At 59.6% G+C, this 18,464-nt stretch overlaps 1 protein-coding gene across 2 annotated transcripts; it reads left to right on the forward strand.

Annotated features, from left to right (window-relative positions):
- Nucleotides 1-1,814: 1,814 nt before the first annotated feature.
- On the forward strand, nucleotides 1,815-16,870 carry INSYN1 (inhibitory synaptic factor 1). Of its 2 annotated transcripts, none has more exons than XM_075535666.1 (3): nucleotides 1,815-2,937; nucleotides 3,348-4,067; nucleotides 16,067-16,870. In XM_075535666.1, exons 2-3 carry the CDS (start codon nucleotides 3,912-3,914, stop codon nucleotides 16,781-16,783), a joined length of 873 nt encoding a protein of 290 aa, XP_075391781.1. In that variant the 5' UTR covers nucleotides 1,815-2,937; nucleotides 3,348-3,911; the 3' UTR covers nucleotides 16,784-16,870. The 2 variants fall into 2 exon arrangements, with proteins under 2 accessions (XP_075391781.1, XP_075391782.1); XM_075535667.1 differs by lacking the exon at nucleotides 1,815-2,937 and adding an exon at nucleotides 13,028-13,095 and having other exon boundaries at nucleotides 3,928-4,067.
- Nucleotides 16,871-18,464: the final 1,594 nt, after the last annotated feature.

An 18,464-nucleotide genomic window follows, 5' to 3' on the forward strand; every position in this document is an offset into this window, starting at 1 on the left:
TTCCCTCTCATCTGAACTTGGTGACATCATCAAGATGGATTCATTTGTATTCTGCATCTCTGTTCCATTCTCAGTGGCCCCCAATTTGGCTTCTGTCACCCTCTCACCACAAAACCTTGCTGTTGTTGTTGTTGTTGAGAGGTACCATTGAGTTTGCTCTGACTCATAGGGACCCAACAGTCAACAGAATGGAGTGCTGTCTGTTTCTGTCTGTGTGTTGCGCCTGAGCCCACCGCTGGAGTCATTGAATCAATCCATCTCAGCAAGGGGCTTCCTCTTTGTCCAAAGATGACGCTCCGGCTGTCCCAAGCATAAGCACATTTCCAGGGACTGCCTTCTCTCTGGACACACCCCCGTCCCACCATTCCTGGTTCTTCAAACTCCTTTCCTGCTCCTCCTCCATGAAGCTCGTGGACACCAAGGCCCCAGCCTGGATCTACTGCTTTGCTATTGGTCGATATGTTCTTCGTGTAAAATCTCTTTCTAAGAATGATTCAAGTGAGAGGGAGAGGGGTGAAATCACTCGCAAGCCATGTCTTCTTGGTCTCCTCATCCCTCAGACCCCCCCAAGACCAGTTTGCCCCCTCTGTTCCCTAACTCAGTGGTTGCTGCCACCATCTCCCTGGGCCACCCAACTGAGAAGCTCCACTCATCCTAGACCCACCCTGCTGGGTCTCTTGGTGCCCACCCCCTTCTCAATTATTGCTCTCAAGTTGTCCCCTCCTCTCCAACCCTACTGCCACTCAGCCCCATGCTCTCGACTCTATGCTTGTGACAGTCCCCTTCCTGGTCCTCTGACCTAACCTTCAAATCCACTACCCATGGGGCCCGAAATGGCTCTCTCCAGCAGGCCAGCAGGACCTGCTTCCCCCAACACCAGAGTCCCACTGGCCTCCCAAGAAAACCCGGCTTCTCCATGATCTGGTCTTCCTTCACAAAGCTGTCACAGTGGTATCTCTAAAAGGCCACAGTTGACTCAACACCCCCCACCCCGACTCCCACTCCCTTCTGAGCGTTTTTATCTCATCCACCTCCTCGTCTAGAATGTTCATCTCCACCTCCCCCACGCCGCAGCAGCCAGTCACCTGGGTAACTCCTACTTCTCCTTGGATATTCAGCCCAGGGGCGTCTCCTTGGAGAACCTTGACCTGGGTTGGGCCTGGGTGCTAGAACCTGGTCCCAGGACTTCCCTTTGTGTTTGCACCTAACAGCTCTGCTTACTCCCGCTGTCTCCCTTGCGCAGCCAGAGCCTCCTGAAATGGTACATCTCCCACCAGCATCCGCCAACTTTGGGTCCTGAGACACAGCAGGAGCTCGCTTCGCACTGAGTAGATGAGCAAATAACGGGGTGAGGCGACCTTTGTCTAACACACACCTGTCCAGAGTCTGACACACGGCACCTGCTCCATAAAGGCTGGCTGCATCTGGTTACGGCCAGGGCTTGGACACTTGGAGGCATGAAAGGCGTCGTGGGAGGGTCCGAACGAGGAGAACTTTGCCAAAAGGGTAGCTTGGGGTGCACCTTCGTAAGGGAAGGGAGAAGTGGGTGTCTGGACCCGTAGGACAGAAAACGGAGTCAAGTCCCAGTCCGCTGTCCCTCCGCACCCGAGATCGGTCCAAGTGCGAGTCCGGCCTGGCTAGGCCGCCTCCAGCCCGATAAACGCAGGACCCTCGGGCACTCACCCGGGTGGCGAGACCCCCCGGCTGGCGCGCTCGGCGCTCAGCGCTGGGAGGCGTGTGTGTCGCTTTAAAAGCTCCCTCCCGGAGCGCCGGGCCGGCCCCTTCCCTGCCAGCTCCGCGGCGAGCGGAACCGAGCGAGCCGGGCGGCCTTGGAGGGAGCCAGCGCCCGCCCGGGCGGCCAGTCCGGCTGGGGGCGGCGGGGCGGGCCGGGGGCGCGCGGGGGGGCGGACAGCGCGGCGCCGCGGCGCTCCGGGAGCCGGCCGGGGCCCGAGAACCCGGCGGGGCAGGGCAGGGGCGAGGAGGAGGCGGGAGGCCCAGCCCGACCCGGCTCCTTTCTGCCCCACTGGTGGCCACCAAGCATCCGGGGGCCGCCGAGGCGGTGGGCCGCGAGCGCGCGGCGCGGAGGCTTGGAGCCCGTGCGCCCGGCCCCCCCGGGCCCGCCGCACGCCCCTCGCGTCCCTCTCCCCCGCGCCTCCGCTGGGCGCCGCGCCCGCCCGCGCCCGTGCCGCCGAACCCAGCCGCGCCGGGCCCCGAGCCTCGCGCGCTCTCGGCCGGGCCCCGCGGCACCGCTCCCCGGAGGCCGACGCCGCCCCTCCCCCGGGCCCCGCGGAGCCGGACCTCCCCGGGCGCGGACTGAGCGCCGAGCGCGCTCTCGCGCCGGGCGGACCCCGGGCGGACCCCGGGCGGGACTGAGCGGACCCTCGCGGCCGCCGCGGATCCCGGGTCCGCGCCGAGCGCATCCTCTCGAGAGCCTGGCGGTGGCAGCTCAGTCCCCGCAGGGCAGGGCAGCCCCGGCGGAGAGCGCACCCGGAGAGCCCGGCTGGACAGAGTGAAGCCCGGACGGTGTCGAGCCCAGGAAGACCAGGCGTGGGCCGGGGAGGGGGGATCCCGGCGCACCCCCCCGAGCCCTCAGACTTTGGCTCAGCACTGGGACCAGCCCGGCGTCACATCGTTCGCTGTGAGCCCGGGTCACCTGTGGCCTCGGAGCCCCGAGCCCGCCGGACCCTCGCCCTCCCTGCCGGGCGTCTGGCTGGGGTTGGGGCAGATTTCGTCGGGCCCCCTTCCCTGGAGCGCGGAGGCCCCGCCCCCTCCCACCGCCCAGATGTCTCCGGCGGCGGCTCGGAGGACCTCCCTGAGGCCAGTGGCCGAAGGGTCCAGAGAGAGAAGCCCGCCTTAGGGGACCTTGGGGGCCCCCCAACCTCGCCTTGGGGCTTGGCCCCCCGACACTGCCTGGAGGGAAGGCCGCCCCCACCCTCGGTGAGTCCGGGAAGTGGAGGCTCTAAAGGAAGGCAGGGCTGGGGGAGGGAGGCTCTGCTGGGAACCAGGGCACCCTGGGGCACCAGGGGGGAGGACAGAGGACAGAGAGGCGCCCAGTGAACCTGCGGGATCAGGCCTGGCTGGGGGAGGGGGCCGCCGCAAGCATGCTCCACCGCAGGCTGAGGACTTCAACCTTGGAAGCAGGGGCTCCCTCCTGCCCCGCTAGAGGAGGAGTCGAACAGCAGACCATCTGCCTCTGCCACCCATCCCCACCAAAAAAAAAAAAAAAGGAAAAAAGAGAAAGCCCCATTGGAAGCGAGGGTGCCGGCAGAGGAAAGGAGGGAGGCAGCAGCGCTGCTGGCTGGTGCTGCAGCCTGGGAGGGCTGACGCCAGGCTCGCTCTCTCTGCAGGGGGCTGCCCTCCTCCAGCCCAGCTCCCTTCCCAGAACTGCCCACATCTGGAGCTCCCACCACACCTGGAAGACCCCAGCCACTCTACCCCCCTGCGGGTGTCAGACCTCTGCCTTCCCACCTCCCTAGGAGTTGTGAAGGGGTGGGGTTCCTGCTGCCTCCCCCATCCCAAGGGCACCTCTTACCCTTAGGCCCTGCTGTGCCATCCCCCTGCCTCAGTGTCTAGGCTCAGCCAGGATCAGCTCTGCACATCCCCAGGCAGGACAAGTCTGAGAAACCACTCCTGGGCTCCAGGGCCCCTCCTCCTGTGCCCCTGCATCTTCCCTTTGACCCTCTCTGCCAGACTTTGGCCCCTTTGGGTGTCCCATTCCCCACCCAGAGGCAGGGGAGGCTGGGGGTTTGGGTGGGGGTCAGGGGCTGGGTGAGGGCCACCCAGGACCAGGGTGGGCTGGGGGGCCGTTAAGATGTGGAGCTCTGCCCAGCTGAGGGGGGCTCCGTGGAGGCAGACGCAGTGTGTGCCCGGCTGGGGGGAGTATGGGCAGGCCCACAGCCACGTGGTGAAGGATGAACATTCGGGGCACCCCGGACCTCGGGCAGCCCAGTGACAACCCCAGCAGTGGCGGTGAGCGGGAGCGGATTCGACAGCGCATGAAGATGGTCATTGGCCAGCTGGAGGGCATTCTGCGGGAGCTCAAGGAGGTGGCCAAGGAGCTGCGGGAGGTGAGTGAGGGGTGAACAGCGGGCAGGAAGATATACCCTCCACCCGCCTTCCTGGGCTTGGCCCCAAAATGTACCCACACGTGTGTCAGCTTGTGTCTGTACTCAGGGCCCTGTGTGCGTGTGTGTCACTCAGTGGGGTGCCTCCCTTCTTGGTCCCCCTTCCCCAAATCTCTGTTGCAGAAACCAGAAGCACCTGGCATTGCTGAGGCTGCTTGGACTCAGTGGTCTGTAGTTCAGTGGTTAACGCTGAGAGAGTCAAGGGTCGAATTCACCACAGGCTCTGAGCAGGGCACTCTCTTCTCGAGCCTAGACCGACCCTTGACCCCACTGCCTGACTCCCAGACTCTGCCCTGGTCACAAGCCCCCACCTGAACCCCCTTCAAGAGAGTGGAGATGGCTCTACTGGGCAGCCCGTACCACTCAAAGCCCAACTCAATGTGTTGTCTCAACACCCTTTGAGCTGAGAACTAGAAGCAGCAGTTCTCAACCTGTGGGTCGTGACCCCTTTGGGGGTCGACTGACCCTTTCACAGGGGTTGCCTGATTCATAACAGTAGCAAAATGACAGTGATGAAGTAGCAATGGAAATAATTTTATGGTTGGGGGGTCACCACCACATGAGGAATTGTACTAACGGGTCGAGGCATTAAGAAGGTTGAGAACCACTGAACTAGAGACTGCTGCGCCCTCCCTGGCCCAGGCTGCAGTGGGCCTGGAGCTGCTGGTGGGCATCAGAGTTCCCCTTGTACGGTAGCAGGGACAAGCATCTCTCCTCAGAGGACGCGTCCCCATGCTCTCATTCTAGAGGCTTTTGCCAAGACTGAAAAGTCACTGAGAGATGCTGGGTCGGTTTGGGCCCCTCTCTGTCTCTCTGAGTGGAGCCTGGTTTAATTACTGCTTCCCACTTTGCCGGAGTAATGAGGTACACATGTCCTCGGCCCTGCCCCCTGGGCTGTGTTCGAGCCCAAAATGCATGACCAGCGTTCTGAGTCGCTGGCCTGAATTTGCCCACTGGGTGCCATTATGCCAGCCAGGTGGGCTTTAGGCAAATTTCCACTCCTTGTAACCAGGGCCCCTGCAGAGATGGCAGGGAGTGTGATTGAGCTCGAGTTATGGGCCCAAGCTCTCCCCTGCCAGCTGTGCAGGGTGGATAGGGGCTCCAGGAGGACCGAGGAGGCTGGTGTGAAGGTGGGCATCAACTCCAGGCTGGTGAAAAAGCATTCCAGCCTGACCCAAGCACCAGGGGGCCCAGGGTGTCAGGAGGGAGCTGTGTTCAGAGTGGGCTGTGCTGAGGCAGGAGTGGAGGGTTGGCAAGGTAGCCTTGGGAAACTGGCCAGGAAGCCCTTCCTCAGCAGGTTGGAATGGCTGTGGCTGCAGAGAAGGAGAGGTCATGGCTGGCCAGGGTCAGGCCGAGTCCTTTAGAGCAGGCCACTATGGAAGTCAAAGGACAGAACCTCCTGAGAAACCCCTCCCCTTCCAACCTCATACCCTCACACTTCCAAACAAAGGGCAATAACCTGCCCCTCCCTGTCCCTCAACCACCAAGTCTTCCTCTCTCTCTCTTTCTCTCTCTCTCTCTCTCTCTCTCTCTCTCTCACACACACACACACACACACACACACACACACACACACACACACACACACATACCACCACCACCACCACCACCACCACCACCCCACCACCCCCATCTCAGATACTCTGGAGTCCGGCAGGCCATGGGAGCTATCCAAGGTCTCCCCCATGGTCAGGGGCCTGACACTTAGGCCAACCACTGCTGACTCAGAAGCATGCTGAAGAAAAGCCCGTATTCATGCTAAACCTGGTGACAGCTTGGCTACAGCTCAGAGCTTACTCTCAACAGAGCACCTGGCAGGCCTTGTCTCCCTCTCCCCAGCACAGCCAGCCAGTCAGAGGGGTAAAGCAACTCACAGATCCCCCAGGCCAACCTAAGTAAAGGGAGACCCAGAGGCGGGGGTGCGGTGCATTTTCCCTAGGTCAGATGGAATGTAGGCTTCTGGTTCCTAATGGAGATGGGGTTAGCAGCTGAGCTGATGTCCACCTGACTGCAGGTTGTCAGAGTCCTTCTAAAGTGGATCCCTTAAGCAGAGGCTGTGATGCTGGGTGGGGGGTAGAGGGAGTTGCCCTATAGAGGTGAAGCAGGGTGAGCAGAAACCCGAGGACTGATTTGTGGATCACTCAGATGCCCCCCTCCCTCCTCTGCGCACACTCACACCCACTCCCATGCCCCTCAGTACAGCTTCCTGTTCACAGCCGTGCCAGCCCAGGGGCCTGAGCCAGGACAGAGTGAGCCGAATCCCTTCCCCCCACACACCCTGTAGGCCATGTGCCTCCACCCGAGACTTTGGCAGGTTGCTACGGCAACAAGAGTCTACCCCGTATGCCACCCGTCCGCCCGCTGCCAATGGCACCCAGCTGGGAGGGGGGGCAGGCCTCAGCGTTCCCCTACCCCCCAGGCAGGGTCTGGGCATGAGGTGATGAGCGGCAGCCAGTGCAGACACAGGGCAGGCATGGCTCTGGGAGGCCCAGGCAGGAGAAGGAGAGGCTGGAGCTGACTCCCTGTGGTTTGTTGGGAAGGGGCTGGCCAAGCTGGGGCACCAGATTCTCGTTTGGGGAGAAGGCTTGCCTCGGCCCTGCTCCTGGTGAGCTGTGAGCTTGGCTGCCAAGCCTCATGCAAAGCTGGCCCTGCCTGGTGCTCCCAGAACAGGTGTGGGTAGACCCACGGTCCAGAAAAGGGGCAGGCACCTGCTCCCAAGTCACACCCTTCTCCCTAGCCTTCAGCTCAGCGCCCAGCAGCCAGGATCTTGTCTCGGGAGGGAAAAGTACTTAGATGAAGGGCCCATCCTGTGGGGAACAGCACAGACAGCTGGCTGCGTGAGGGCCAGGCCACCAGAGAGAAAAGGTATACCTCGGTCGCTCTTCATCCTCCCCTGCCTCCCCCACCGCTCCCCAAGACACCGCTGGCATGACAGACCCTCCCATCTGCTTGGCTAGGCCGCTGGAAATTCACAGGAGGACCACAGTGCCTCCCGTCCCAGCCCCCGAGCCTCAGTTCGCTCCTCTTTGAAAAGGGAATAATGATGATTTGCATCTCGTGGTGATTTTACACAGATTTTTTAAGAGCCTGGCATACAGTAAGGGGACCAGAGCCTACTCACACCCCTAGGTGGTTTAAGTTGCCCTCTGTTATACCGCCTCCACCCTCCCAGGCCCTGCCACAGCTCTGTCCCCGGCTCCTTGGGTACGATGAAGCAGGTCTTGTCCCAGGAGCGGGGAAAGGACTGAGTGAGGTGCGCAGCGGCAAAGTGCTCTGCATGCCAAAGTGGAACTGCAGAGGGATGCGACAGCCAATCTGTACTTAGCTCTCATCTCTCCCGGGCTCCCCAATACTCCAGGGTCACAGTCCAGTGCCTGCCGGCTCTCTGCCACTGCCCTGGGGTCAATTCCAACTCTGCTCCCTGGGGTTTCTGAGGCTGAAGCGCTTCATGGGTGCAGACAGCCTCATTTCTCTCCAGAGGAGCAGCTGGTGGGTTCACACGGCCCACCTTTTGGTTAGCAGCCCAAGTCTTAGCCTGCTGCAATACCAAGGATCCTCTCTGCCCCGGCCCCTCACAACTCCCTGCAAGATGAGATGCAGCACGAACAACAGCAAAGAGCATGGGCTCTGCAGCCTGATGTCGCAGGGTCGCGTCTTAGCTCTGCCCCTTCTTGAGCAGAAAGACGTTCTTCATCCGCAAGATGAGGATGACAACTGTCACCCCGTCCCTGCCCCAGGGTTGTTAAGAGAATACACTGGGGGTGATGACGTTGTTAGTGCCCCTCCAGCTGACTGCCTTTGTGACACCCCTGTGTGTGCAGTCTTGCCCTCCGTTGGGTCTTCAAGGCTGTGTGACCTTTCAGGAAGCAGGCCACCAGGCCTGCCTCGCTTGTACCCTCTGGGTGGCTCAAGCCTGCAGCTTTGGGCTGGTGGTCTAACGCTTCACCCGAGTCCGTGCCACCTAGACACCAAGAAGTGAGCTACTGTGTGCAAAATACTTAGCACCATCTTGGGCTCCACGTATCATCCACCAAACAAAACCCCACGGCCACAGAGTTGGACCTGACTCATAGTCACCCTGGAGGGCAGAGTAGATCTGTCCACCAGCGTTTCCCAGCCTGCAAATCTTTCCAGGAGCAGAACGCTCCATTGCTTTCTCCCAAGGAGCAGTTAGTGGGCTCAAATTGCTGACTTTGTGATTAGTAACCCAAGTCTAACCCACTACACCTCCACGGCCCTGCCCTACAGCAGGACCTTGCTTTTGGGTTTCACACTGGCTTCTTGGCTATGATCTTAGCCATGGAGGTCGGGACTGAGAACCTGGCTAGAGGGGACCCCTCCATTTCTCTTGTATCAGGTGCCGCCTCCCCCCACCAACTCTTGTCTGCAAAGGAATGGGGGCGGGAATAGGAATAGGGTCTCTAATACGCTGGTTTTATAAACAGACCAGAGGGAGCATGCCAGATGGAAATCCGGGGAAAGACTCTCCTGGGTCCTGGGAAGAGCCTGAGCATGGGCTGGCATGTCAGAGAAGGCGCTGAAGCCAGTGCCGCTGGCCTGGTGTGCGCGAAGAGGAGGAAAGCAGGAGGGACTGGAAGAGAAGGAGCCAGGTGCCGTGGGGACAGTGGCAGGGAATGGGGACTTGGTTTTGGGTCAGAAGTGCACAGGCTTTCTGGGAAGGTCATGCCTGTGCATGGCTGTGGTTGGATGCTGCTGAGTTGACTTCGAAGCAGAGTGACACCAGGGGACAGAGGGGGAGTTTCAAGACTGTAATTGCTACAGAGGGGCAGATGGCCTGCCCGCCCTCCCACAAAGCGCCTGGGGAGGGGTTCGAACTGCCAACCTTTTGGTTAGGAGCCAAGTGCTCCATCATTGCTCCACCTAAGGCCCCTTCCTGTGGGTGAGATTTGCTCTCCGCTCTTCCATTTCCCACCATCCCAGGTCAAGGGCTTCCATGCTTGGCTCCCAGATGTTTGAACTGCTTTTGAACCTGGTACCTGACCTCCCCTCCTCCTCAGTCTGTGTCTCCCCAAGCTAGCACTCAGAATGGGTTCTGGGGAAGGGGGATCCTGGAGCTGAGCACCTACTAATGGCCCCTCTCATCTCTGGCTCTGGGCTGAGACAGTACTCTAGGATGCAGTCACCCATGTTGTCTCGGGACCCCAGGAAGGCAAAGCAGCAGGCCCACCCCTCCTCCAGCCTGGGGTAGCAGCAGAAACTCCATTGCCCCTCACTCCCAGCCAGTTTTCCCAGGAAGCAGGCCAGGAGGCCAGCTGTCCTCCGACTGCCCCATCGTGCAGGCCGTTCAGCAAGGGGCTGCCGCAGGCGGGGCGGGCGTGAGATGAATGTGTCCTGGCCAGGCAGCAGCTGGCACCAGGGAGGGTGGGGCCCCCGGAGCCTGTGCCAAAGTGGGTCAGCTCCATCACGCCCGCAGCTCAGCAAGGCTCGCGTGGATTTTGTTCTTATTATTTCTCTCTCGCCCTCCGCCCTCCGAGCCTCCCCTCTCCCTCGCCTCTTCTGGGCCCGGTCCCCGCTGCTCCCTGGCCAATTAGGCCAAGTGACAGGATGAGCACTGTGAATCACCGACCACTCACCCGCCCCTCGCCAGCTCCATCCCACCCCCACCACCCCCTGGACGATAATAAATAACGTAATCACAGAATTAAAAAATAATCAGTGGTCATAAATAATGCAGGATCCCCAGTTATGTAACCTGCTGCCTGGGGAGCTGGGAGGGATGGGAGGGCAGGGCCGAGCAGCTTGTCAGGCGAGGTGAGGAGGCCAGAGGTGCAGTAGGCCAGTTCTGGGACTCCACAGCCCCCAGACCTACCTTGAGAGCAACCTGTGGGTCGAGACCCCTTTGAGGTCGACCGACCCTTTCACAGGGGTGGCCCGATTCATATCAGTAGCAAAACAACAGTGATGAAGTAGCAACAAAAATAATGTTATGGTTGGTGGGGGTCACCACCACATGAGGAACTATATGAAAGGGTCACGGCCTGAGGAAGGTTGAGAACCCCTGCGCTCGAGCCTTTGAAGAATAGAGCAGTGCTTTCCTGTGGAGGGGACTTAGCCAGGGCTGCAGGGAGGGGAGGCACCGGGCAATATTGGCATGCCCAGGACTGGCGGGTGCCGGAGAGAAGCCCCAGCAGTTTTTAATGAATCTCTCTAGCTCAACGCCTCCATCCATCCTGCAGCTGCATTTACACAGCGTTCCCCGGCCCTGGGCCAAGCTGGGGCTTATCAGCTCGTGCGGAGACAGCAGCCCACGTGTTGTGGCCCTTAGGTGCCACCGAGTCCCCATAGACTTGGAGGGGCCCAACAGGACAGAGTGGAAGTGCTCCCTCCAGTTTCTGGGGCTGTGCATCTTGATGGATGCAGGCCGCCTTGCCGTCCACCCGTGGGTACAACTGAGTAACCCACAGTACACCAGGGCCTCCTTTGAGGGTGGGCTCAGACTGCCGCCGCCATGATACAGACCTCTTGGCCCTTATACATATGCATCTAGAAGGGTCGCAGGGATGCCTCTCAGCGGAGCGGCCAGGGTGCTCTGTTAGAGAAAGTGACGGGAAGGCTTCTCTGAGGTGATTGGATGAATCGCCAAGGAAGGCAGGCCCTCCAGGGGAGACCGGGTGGCAGAGTGAGCAGGGACTGTATGAGGGGCTACAGAGACCAGCCGAGCAGCGAGGAAGCTGCCAGCTGCAGAGGAAGGCCTTGTGTGCGTAGGTTTGTGGTTGGGTTGGTTTGGGGAACCAAAGAGGTTTGGGGTGCAAGGAAGGGCTGGAACCATAAGGGTGGCCCAGTCCTGTCAATCAATTAGAAACTAAGCAGTGGCTATAGTTGTCCAGGTGAGCAAGGCTAAGGCTGGGACCAGGTCAGTGGCCAGGGACTCCCCCAGGCCAGGCTCCATCCGGGAGCCCAGAGGGTTCTGTCACAGCCCTCCCCACTGCCCTTCAGCTCTTGGGCTCCCTCTTGCCCCCTCCAGGCAGGTGATTCTTGATCTTAAAGGACCAGGCTCAAGAGCCAGGACACCTGTCTTCTGGCCTCCACTCAGCCCCTTGCTCTCTCTGGGCCTCAGTTTCCCCCATCAGCAAGAGCAATGACCTGGATGAGTTCCGCAGTGTCGGGAGATCCTTCCACTTGGAGGGGCTATAGTTCTGGGGTTTTATCGTTCCCCTTCTCTTTCCTTCTGTGTATATAATTATTTCCCGGCACTCCAAGACAATCCCAAATTACATGTAGGCAAAATGATTATTAAATCCCAGCGAGAAATCGTGGATTTCAAGGCATCGAACGCAGAGAGGCAGGTAGCAGTGGGCCTCCATGCCTGCCCTCTTCCCTGACTCCACGGAGCGAGGTCCTAGGGAGAGAGGAGGACTTGCGGACAGCCCCAGGGCCCCACATACGAGCTCTGGGTCCTTGGACACATCACAACCCTTACTGAGCCCCGCTTGTGGCTTTCATCAAGTGGGTGGGACCGGTCCCACTGGGCCTGGCTTACCCGTGAGTCTCAGCCCTGGGGCTTTCTGCTTAAAATCTCTTCTGTCTGGAGATCCCCTTCTTTAGCAAAGGCAGTGAAACCTTGGTGCTGGGGTTTGAAAGGCCCAATAAACCCCACTTCAAACCAAACCCACTGCCATTGAGTCGATTCTGGCTCATAGCAACCCTGTAGGACAGAGTAGAAGTGGCGCTGTGGGTTTCACAGACTACATTGTGACGGGAATGGAAAGCTGTGTCTTCCTCCTGGGGAGCTGCTGGTGATTTCGAACTGCTTGACTTTTCAGTTAGCAACCCAATACCTTCCCCACACACTACCAGGGTTCCCACATGCTTATGCTGCTACAGGCCCTGGATACTTTTCTACCAGAGTTCTTAGCACTTTGGTGAAAAGCTGTCCCCCTTTCTTGGGCCTGGCTGCAGCTCGGTACACCCCATGTGTGTACAGAGCCAGACTGCTACACAGGTTTCTCAAGGCTGGGAACCCTGGAAGCAGATGGGCCACGCTTGTCTGGGTGGGTCCGAGCTACCAACCTTTGGCTGGTAATTGAGTGCTTACCTGTTTATACCGCCCGCGGGACCACCATGGCTTTGGGGACTGTGTACTTTACAGACAGTAAGTCCTCCAGGCAGGTCTACCAAGGACGGCGACACTGCTAGAATTCTCCTTTTGCGAAGGCCCAGACAGGCCAAGTACGCTGACCAAGGAGTGGGCACTCAGGAGTGGGCCAGGGTTAGGATTCTAGGCACTCAGGAGTGGGCACTCAGGAGTGGGCCAGGGTTAGGATTCTAGGTCTGGTTCTAGTGCCCAGATCTCAAAGCCCTTAGTTGGGGCAGCTCTGCAGTTTCAGACAAACCTGTGAAAGCCTTGTCACCCTAGCTGGGAGGGAGTGTTACCCCATTTTACACGGAAGGAAGCAGACTTGGGGAAGGGACGTCGCCAAGAGGAGACAGGCTGGGGCCTATTAACTTGAGGTAGTGCATCCAGGTCTGAAGGCTCCGGTGGGGCCCCTGCTCTGTGTGTCTGGATCTTTCCAGCCCTGGGTCTCAAGCGCCTGTCTTCACTGGGCAATAGGGGGTCTGAGGTCTGGGCCCAGCAGAGCCACAGCAAGGCGTGTGCAATCCGGCCCAGTCACTTAGCTCCATGTCGCCCTGTCATTGTCCCCGCACGCCCAGGGAGCAGCGCACCTGTAACTGGTTAAGTAAATAGATGACATTAAGTCTGCCTCCACGGATGGCAACTCCGTGTGTGTCCAAGGAGAATTCTGCCCCACGGGGCTTTCATTGGTGGTGGCCTTTTGGAAGTAGATCGTTCAACCTTTCTTGTCCAGTGTCTCTGGGTGGAACTGAACCTCTAACCTTCTGATTGTCAACCGAGTGTGTGTTAACCCTGTGCTTCCCCTCAGGGACCTCACTCGATCACTCACTGCCATCGACTCACAGCGACCCTATAGGATAGGGTAGAACTGCCCTGGTGAGTTTCTGAGACTAACTGTTTGTAGTAGTAGAAAACCTTGTCTTTCTCCCGAGGAGCAGCTGGTGGTTTCAAACTGTGAACCTTGCAGATTGCAGCCCAACTCATAACCACTATGCCACCAGGGCTCAGAGTGGCTGCATCAGAGTTTATCGAGAGCCTCTGGAGGCCCCAGAGACCTGACCTGCTGTATCTTTGACCGGTTGAAATTCCCAGCATCCTAGTCTAGTCGCTGGACCAGCAGCTGCCTCACCCGGGAACGTATTAGCTGTGGACCTTCTCACGGTCTCGCGAATCCACAGCCCTGAGGAGGGAGCGATGTGGGCTGACACAGGAGGGCCCTCACCCTGCTGATGCCAGTGGCTCAGTGCTCGGCTGCTAACCTGAAGGTTCGTGGGTCAGGTCCGCCCAGAGGCACCTTGGAAGATGTGTCTGGTGCTCTATTTCCCAAGATAACAGTCATCAAAAATTCTAAGGAGCCAGCAGACAGATTTATCGATCTGCTTCTGAAAAGTTCCAGCCTTGAAAATCCTACAGAGCAGTTCTACCCTGCACACACCACACACAGGGTCACCATGCATCGGGATCGCTGCCATGGCCCAGAACAACAACAACAACACACACACGCACACCACGTATGCTCCACAGCCTGCCACCAATGTCCACTGCCTGGTTTATGCATCCTTCATGCTAACACAGCCAAATGTGCACACCGAGGGAGCAGAGGTTCAAGGCCCACAAGCCCTCCCTGTGCTTGTTATTGCCAATTTCCAAGAATCGAGAATTTGTTCCAAATAAAATGCTCCCAGGCAAGCAGAGAGCCATGGCACCCGGTTCCACTCTGACGCATGCAGAGTGGCCGTGACGCGGGGCCAGCACGATGGCTGCAGGCTTGGTTTAATCCTAGGCCAAAGCTCCTGGCAGGCCTCAGGTGGAGATGGGGTTTGTGAGGGCTTATAGGAGGTGGGTGGAGTCCTCCTGGGAGGGGCAACTCTGCAAAGTTGAACGCTGATTGGACGACAGGGGACTGCTCATGCCCAGAATCCCAGCAGCATGTCCCAGCGGTGTGCATTTCTGAAGGGGAGCTTGGGGCAAGATCTCAGCTCCCTGGTGACCAGCACCCAAGACTCCTCACTGGACCCCTGTGAGGTCATCAGCGATGAGAACTGACTGGCCTTGTAGAAGGGGATGAAGCCTGTTCCCCAAGAGCTCTCCAGGATGTGTGTGTGGGAGGGGGTTGCCATTCCTTTCACCACAGACCATCCACGGGCCCTTCAACTGCCCCCTCTTTCCCAGTGTTCCTCATGGAATGCCATGAGGTTGGCCCACTGGGATCTCCTCACCCCTGGGGTGGTGGATGAAGCTGAGGTCCAGAGAGCTTATGCAGCTGGCCCACAGCCACACAGAGCGAAGTCTGGAAGCCGGTATCCTGACCGACACCCCCCAACTCTTCCACAGACCTCAGCTAGGTGCCCCCAACTCTAAGGCTGGGACCATGGTATGGGGGCACCCCTAGCCATCGACACCCAAAAGCAAGTTCTTCAGTCCCACTTAAAAGCACAGAATCCTAGATGCTCAAAGAGGAGAGAGACCTGGGAGATCAACTGTCCCCTTCTGTACCCCGTTTACAGATTGGGAAACAGACCTAGTGAGGCCTGATGGCCGCGGTCTCCTGCGCTGGGCCGTCTGCCTCCTGACCAAGTAATCTGCCCTGTGAGCCCCACGACTTCTGCCCTAGTTTGTGCAATCGCTGGGGGACGGTCACCCCCCTCGCTCCCCGCGGAACCCTGGGGCTATCCGTGGACAGCAGTAGTCCTCTGTCACTGTTTGCTGAGTCAAGGCATTGATTAGTTCATTAATTAATTGACTGCTCTGACCCAGGTGCGGAGCCCTGGTGACTGTAGAGCTCCCGCTCTCTCGAGGGGGGCTCCCTGCGCACCTCTGTCTTTGGGCCCACGGCACCCTGGCTCTCTGGGTCCCTGCAGTTTGCTGGTGCTCTGGGTTGTTTTCAACCTGGCTCTGCCCTCCCCCTGCATCTCTGACTGGGTTTTCCCTCTCCGTCGGCCTTCCCATCTTCCTTCCTGATGCTGTGTTGACAGGGACCAGGCTAGGGGGTGTCCCAAGGCAGGCCCACCCTCCTCGTTGTCTGAGGGGTTTGCACGCAGGACCCAATGACCTCACAGCCGAGCAGCCTCCTGAAACCATGTAACTACCAGCACAGGGCCCAGGATTGGTGGGTTCTGTATTGTGTACCCCACAGTGCTCACTCTGTCCCCACCCCAAAAAAGCCAGGGTGACTCTGCGTCTGTCTGGCAGTCTGGCAGTGGGCTGGGAAGGGAGGAGGCTAACCTCACCAGTGCCACCCCCCTGGTCTTCCTGTCCCGATAGGCTGTGGGAGACCAAGGAGACAGCCGTTAGCCTGCTGCTTTAGAAGCCCAGGAAGGGCCTTTCTTGGGGACCCCTCATAGCTTTTCCTCTCTGAGGACGGGTGGGCTGCTTCCCATCTTGCTGAGTGAGTCTCACTTAGGGGTTCCTCAGTCCCTCTTCAATGGCCCCCTCGCAACCCAAAGTACATCAAGCATTGGTTGCCAGGGCTGACCTCCAGGACAGCATCTGCCTTTCAGGGAGGGGTGTGTATAAAGAGCTGGGGCTCAGGGCTGGAAGGCAGCCACACACACACACACACACACACACACACACACACACACACCACCCCACCCCACCACCCCAGGCCTCCACAAGACTGGGGAGATGCACGCAGGCCGCTGGGCACAGCTGGAATCAGCTCTGCTCAGCCTGGCCCAACCTGAGCCCTCCTTGGGGCAAACACTCCTGGGGTGAGTGCCATCACCACGCTGTGGGCTCTCGAATTGGCCTGCCAAGGTGGGAAGTGGGTGGGAGAAGTGCTCTTGCCCTCAGGAATTCTGACCCAAGCTGGGCCCTCTCATCTCCTCTCCCCTTCCTTGGCCAGGTGGTGAGCCAGATCGACAAGCTGACCTCCGACTTTGACTTTGAGCTGGAGCCGGACGACTGGACCACAGCCACTGTGAGCAGCACCTCCAGCAGCGACAAGGCGGGCGTGGGCGGCCCCTTTGACCTGGGCCACCTGGACTTCATGACAGCCGACATCCTCTCAGACAGCTGGGAGTTCTGCTCCTTCCTGGATGCGTCCACCCCCTCGGACTCTGTGGACGGCCCTGAGCTGGCCCAGACAGGCGCCGGCCCTGACTACCGGCTGATGAACGGCGGCCTGCCCATCCCCAATGGGCCTCGGGTGGAGACCCCGGACTCCTCCAGCGAGGAAGCCTTCAGCGCCGCCCCCCCTAAAGGCCAGCTGCCCCAGCGGACCCCAGGCACGCGGGAGAGGGTGCGGTTCAGTGACAAAGTGCTCTATCATGCACTGTGCTGCGATGATGAGGAGGGGGGCGCTGAGGAGGAGGAGGAGGGCGGCCTGCCTCCTGAGCCTCCCCGTACAGAGCCCCACGTGAGCCCCCTCAAGCCCTCTCCAGCCCCCCACAAGTTGAGGCGCTCTCCACTGTCAGGCCGCCACCGCTCAGGCCCGGCCTTGGCCCCCGAGCCGACCCGGCGGGTCACAAGGAACAGCAGCACCCAGACGGTGTCAGACAAGAGCACACAGACAGCGCTGCCCTACACGGCCACCAGGCAGAAAGCGGGGGGCAAGAACTAGGGGCCAGGAGGGCCGAGGCGGGGTGCATAGAGCTATAAATAGATACATATATATATTTAAACAAACACAGTCATAATAAAATTCCAAAATGCTAACCCTCTGGCCCTGCTGACCCCAGGGCCACGCTGGAGCTCTCCACGGGCACTCATGATGTCCACTCGGCTCCTGAGGATGGAGAGCCCCTCCCTGAGGGGCATGGTGAAAGAGGGGTGTCGAGATAGGGTGGGGGAGGGAGTACGTTGGGTCCTGCGGCAATCATGGGAGGCCTCTCCCAGGCTGTTGGCTCAGTCGGTGTCCCAGAGGGGACCAGTATGCTAGTTGAGAAGCCAGTGGGTGTGGACTAGAAGAGGCTGCAGGGCCAAGCTCTGGGCCCACAGTCACCTGTACATGCACCCAGACCGCCACCGCAGGGCTGCCTGGGACACAGGAAGGGCAAGGCCCTGGAGACTCCATCTGAATGGGCCACCTAGACTCCTCCCAGCTCCTGGGCTCTGCCTGGCCCACGTTCCCCTAGGGATGGGAGACAGTTGATTGACATGAGAAAGCAGGCGGCCCCTTCTCTGCCCCTGCATCCTGCGCCCACCTGAGCAGGTCTTAACACCAACGGAGACCAGGTAGGAGCCTGAGCGCCCCAGGCCTCCATCTGGAACATGACCTGCTTTGGGGGCAGCATGTGGATCTCCCTGCGGTGCCCCTGTCAGTACGGTGCTGAGTCATGTTTAAGAGAATCCTTTGTGTTGTTTTCTGTGCTGTCACGTCCACCCTGACTCATGGGGACCCTGTGGAACAGAACCACAGGACTGCCCTGGGGGCGGGCAGTCCTAGGCTGTCAGTCTCTAGCCAGAATGGATCCCCAGACGTTTTCTCCCTTGGAGGGGCTGGTAACTTTGGTCAATGTTTTCTTAGCAGCACCCGTCCTCTACCGTCCTGCACAATAGCCCTGCCAAGATACATAGGACTCTACATCTCCCCATTCTTCAATCGAGAAAACAGAGGTTCAGAGAAGTCAAGTAGCTGGGGCCAGGTCACAGAGCGTGGGCCTTCCTGCCTCCTGGGAGCATGCCATTCCCTGAGTGTCAGGAAGCAAGTCCTGGCTGGCTCAGCTCCACGCTGACAGTGTGAGCTTGGGAAACCTTGTCAACCTCATCTGTGACTTGGGCCCATAGTCTTCACCTTCCTCCCAGGCTGCGATGGGACTCCAAGCAGATGGGGAAGTGAGTGTGGGTGACAAGCTCAAAGATAGTAGGCAGAGTTGGTCACCAGGTGACCGATGTGGCTCCCCACCCAGTTTTCTAGGGATTCCCCAGGGCAGGGGCCCCTCCCATCCAAGTGGGAGCCACCCCTGGGGCACACATGCTGCCCCAGAAGTCAGGAGATGCTGGCCCTCCAACTAGGGACCTGGTGGCAGAGGCATGAGGAATACATGGCCCCCTGGGGCCCCCTTGCCATACATTTCCATTACAGTGGAGTTACAGCCCACCAGGGCCCTCAGCAGGGCCTCTGCTCCTCACGTGGGACCCAGGAGGCCTGGAACACCCACTGCCCCTGCCCAAGGGGCTAGAGGAGGGACCACCCACCTTAGCTGTGAGGACACTGGAGTGAGTACCAGGGACACACCCTCAGGGCAGAACAGGGGGCTTCAGGTGTGGGTTCTGCAGTCGGCGGGGGGAGCTCTCCCCAG

Source organism: Tenrec ecaudatus, chromosome 17 (assembly GCF_050624435.1).
Source record: "Tenrec ecaudatus isolate mTenEca1 chromosome 17, mTenEca1.hap1, whole genome shotgun sequence".
Lineage (NCBI taxonomy): Eukaryota > Metazoa > Chordata > Mammalia > Afrosoricida > Tenrecidae > Tenrec > Tenrec ecaudatus.

Excerpts from the sequence above, each read along its gene's own strand:
- INSYN1 (XM_075535666.1), top strand. The coding sequence starts at position 3,912 with ATGAACATTCGGGGCACCCCGGACCTCGGGCAGCCCAGTGACAACCCC. Across the intron at positions 4,068-16,066 it reads TGGCCAAGGAGCTGCGGGAG|GTGGTGAGCCAGATCGACAA; the intron begins GTGAGTGAGGGG and ends TTCCTTGGCCAG.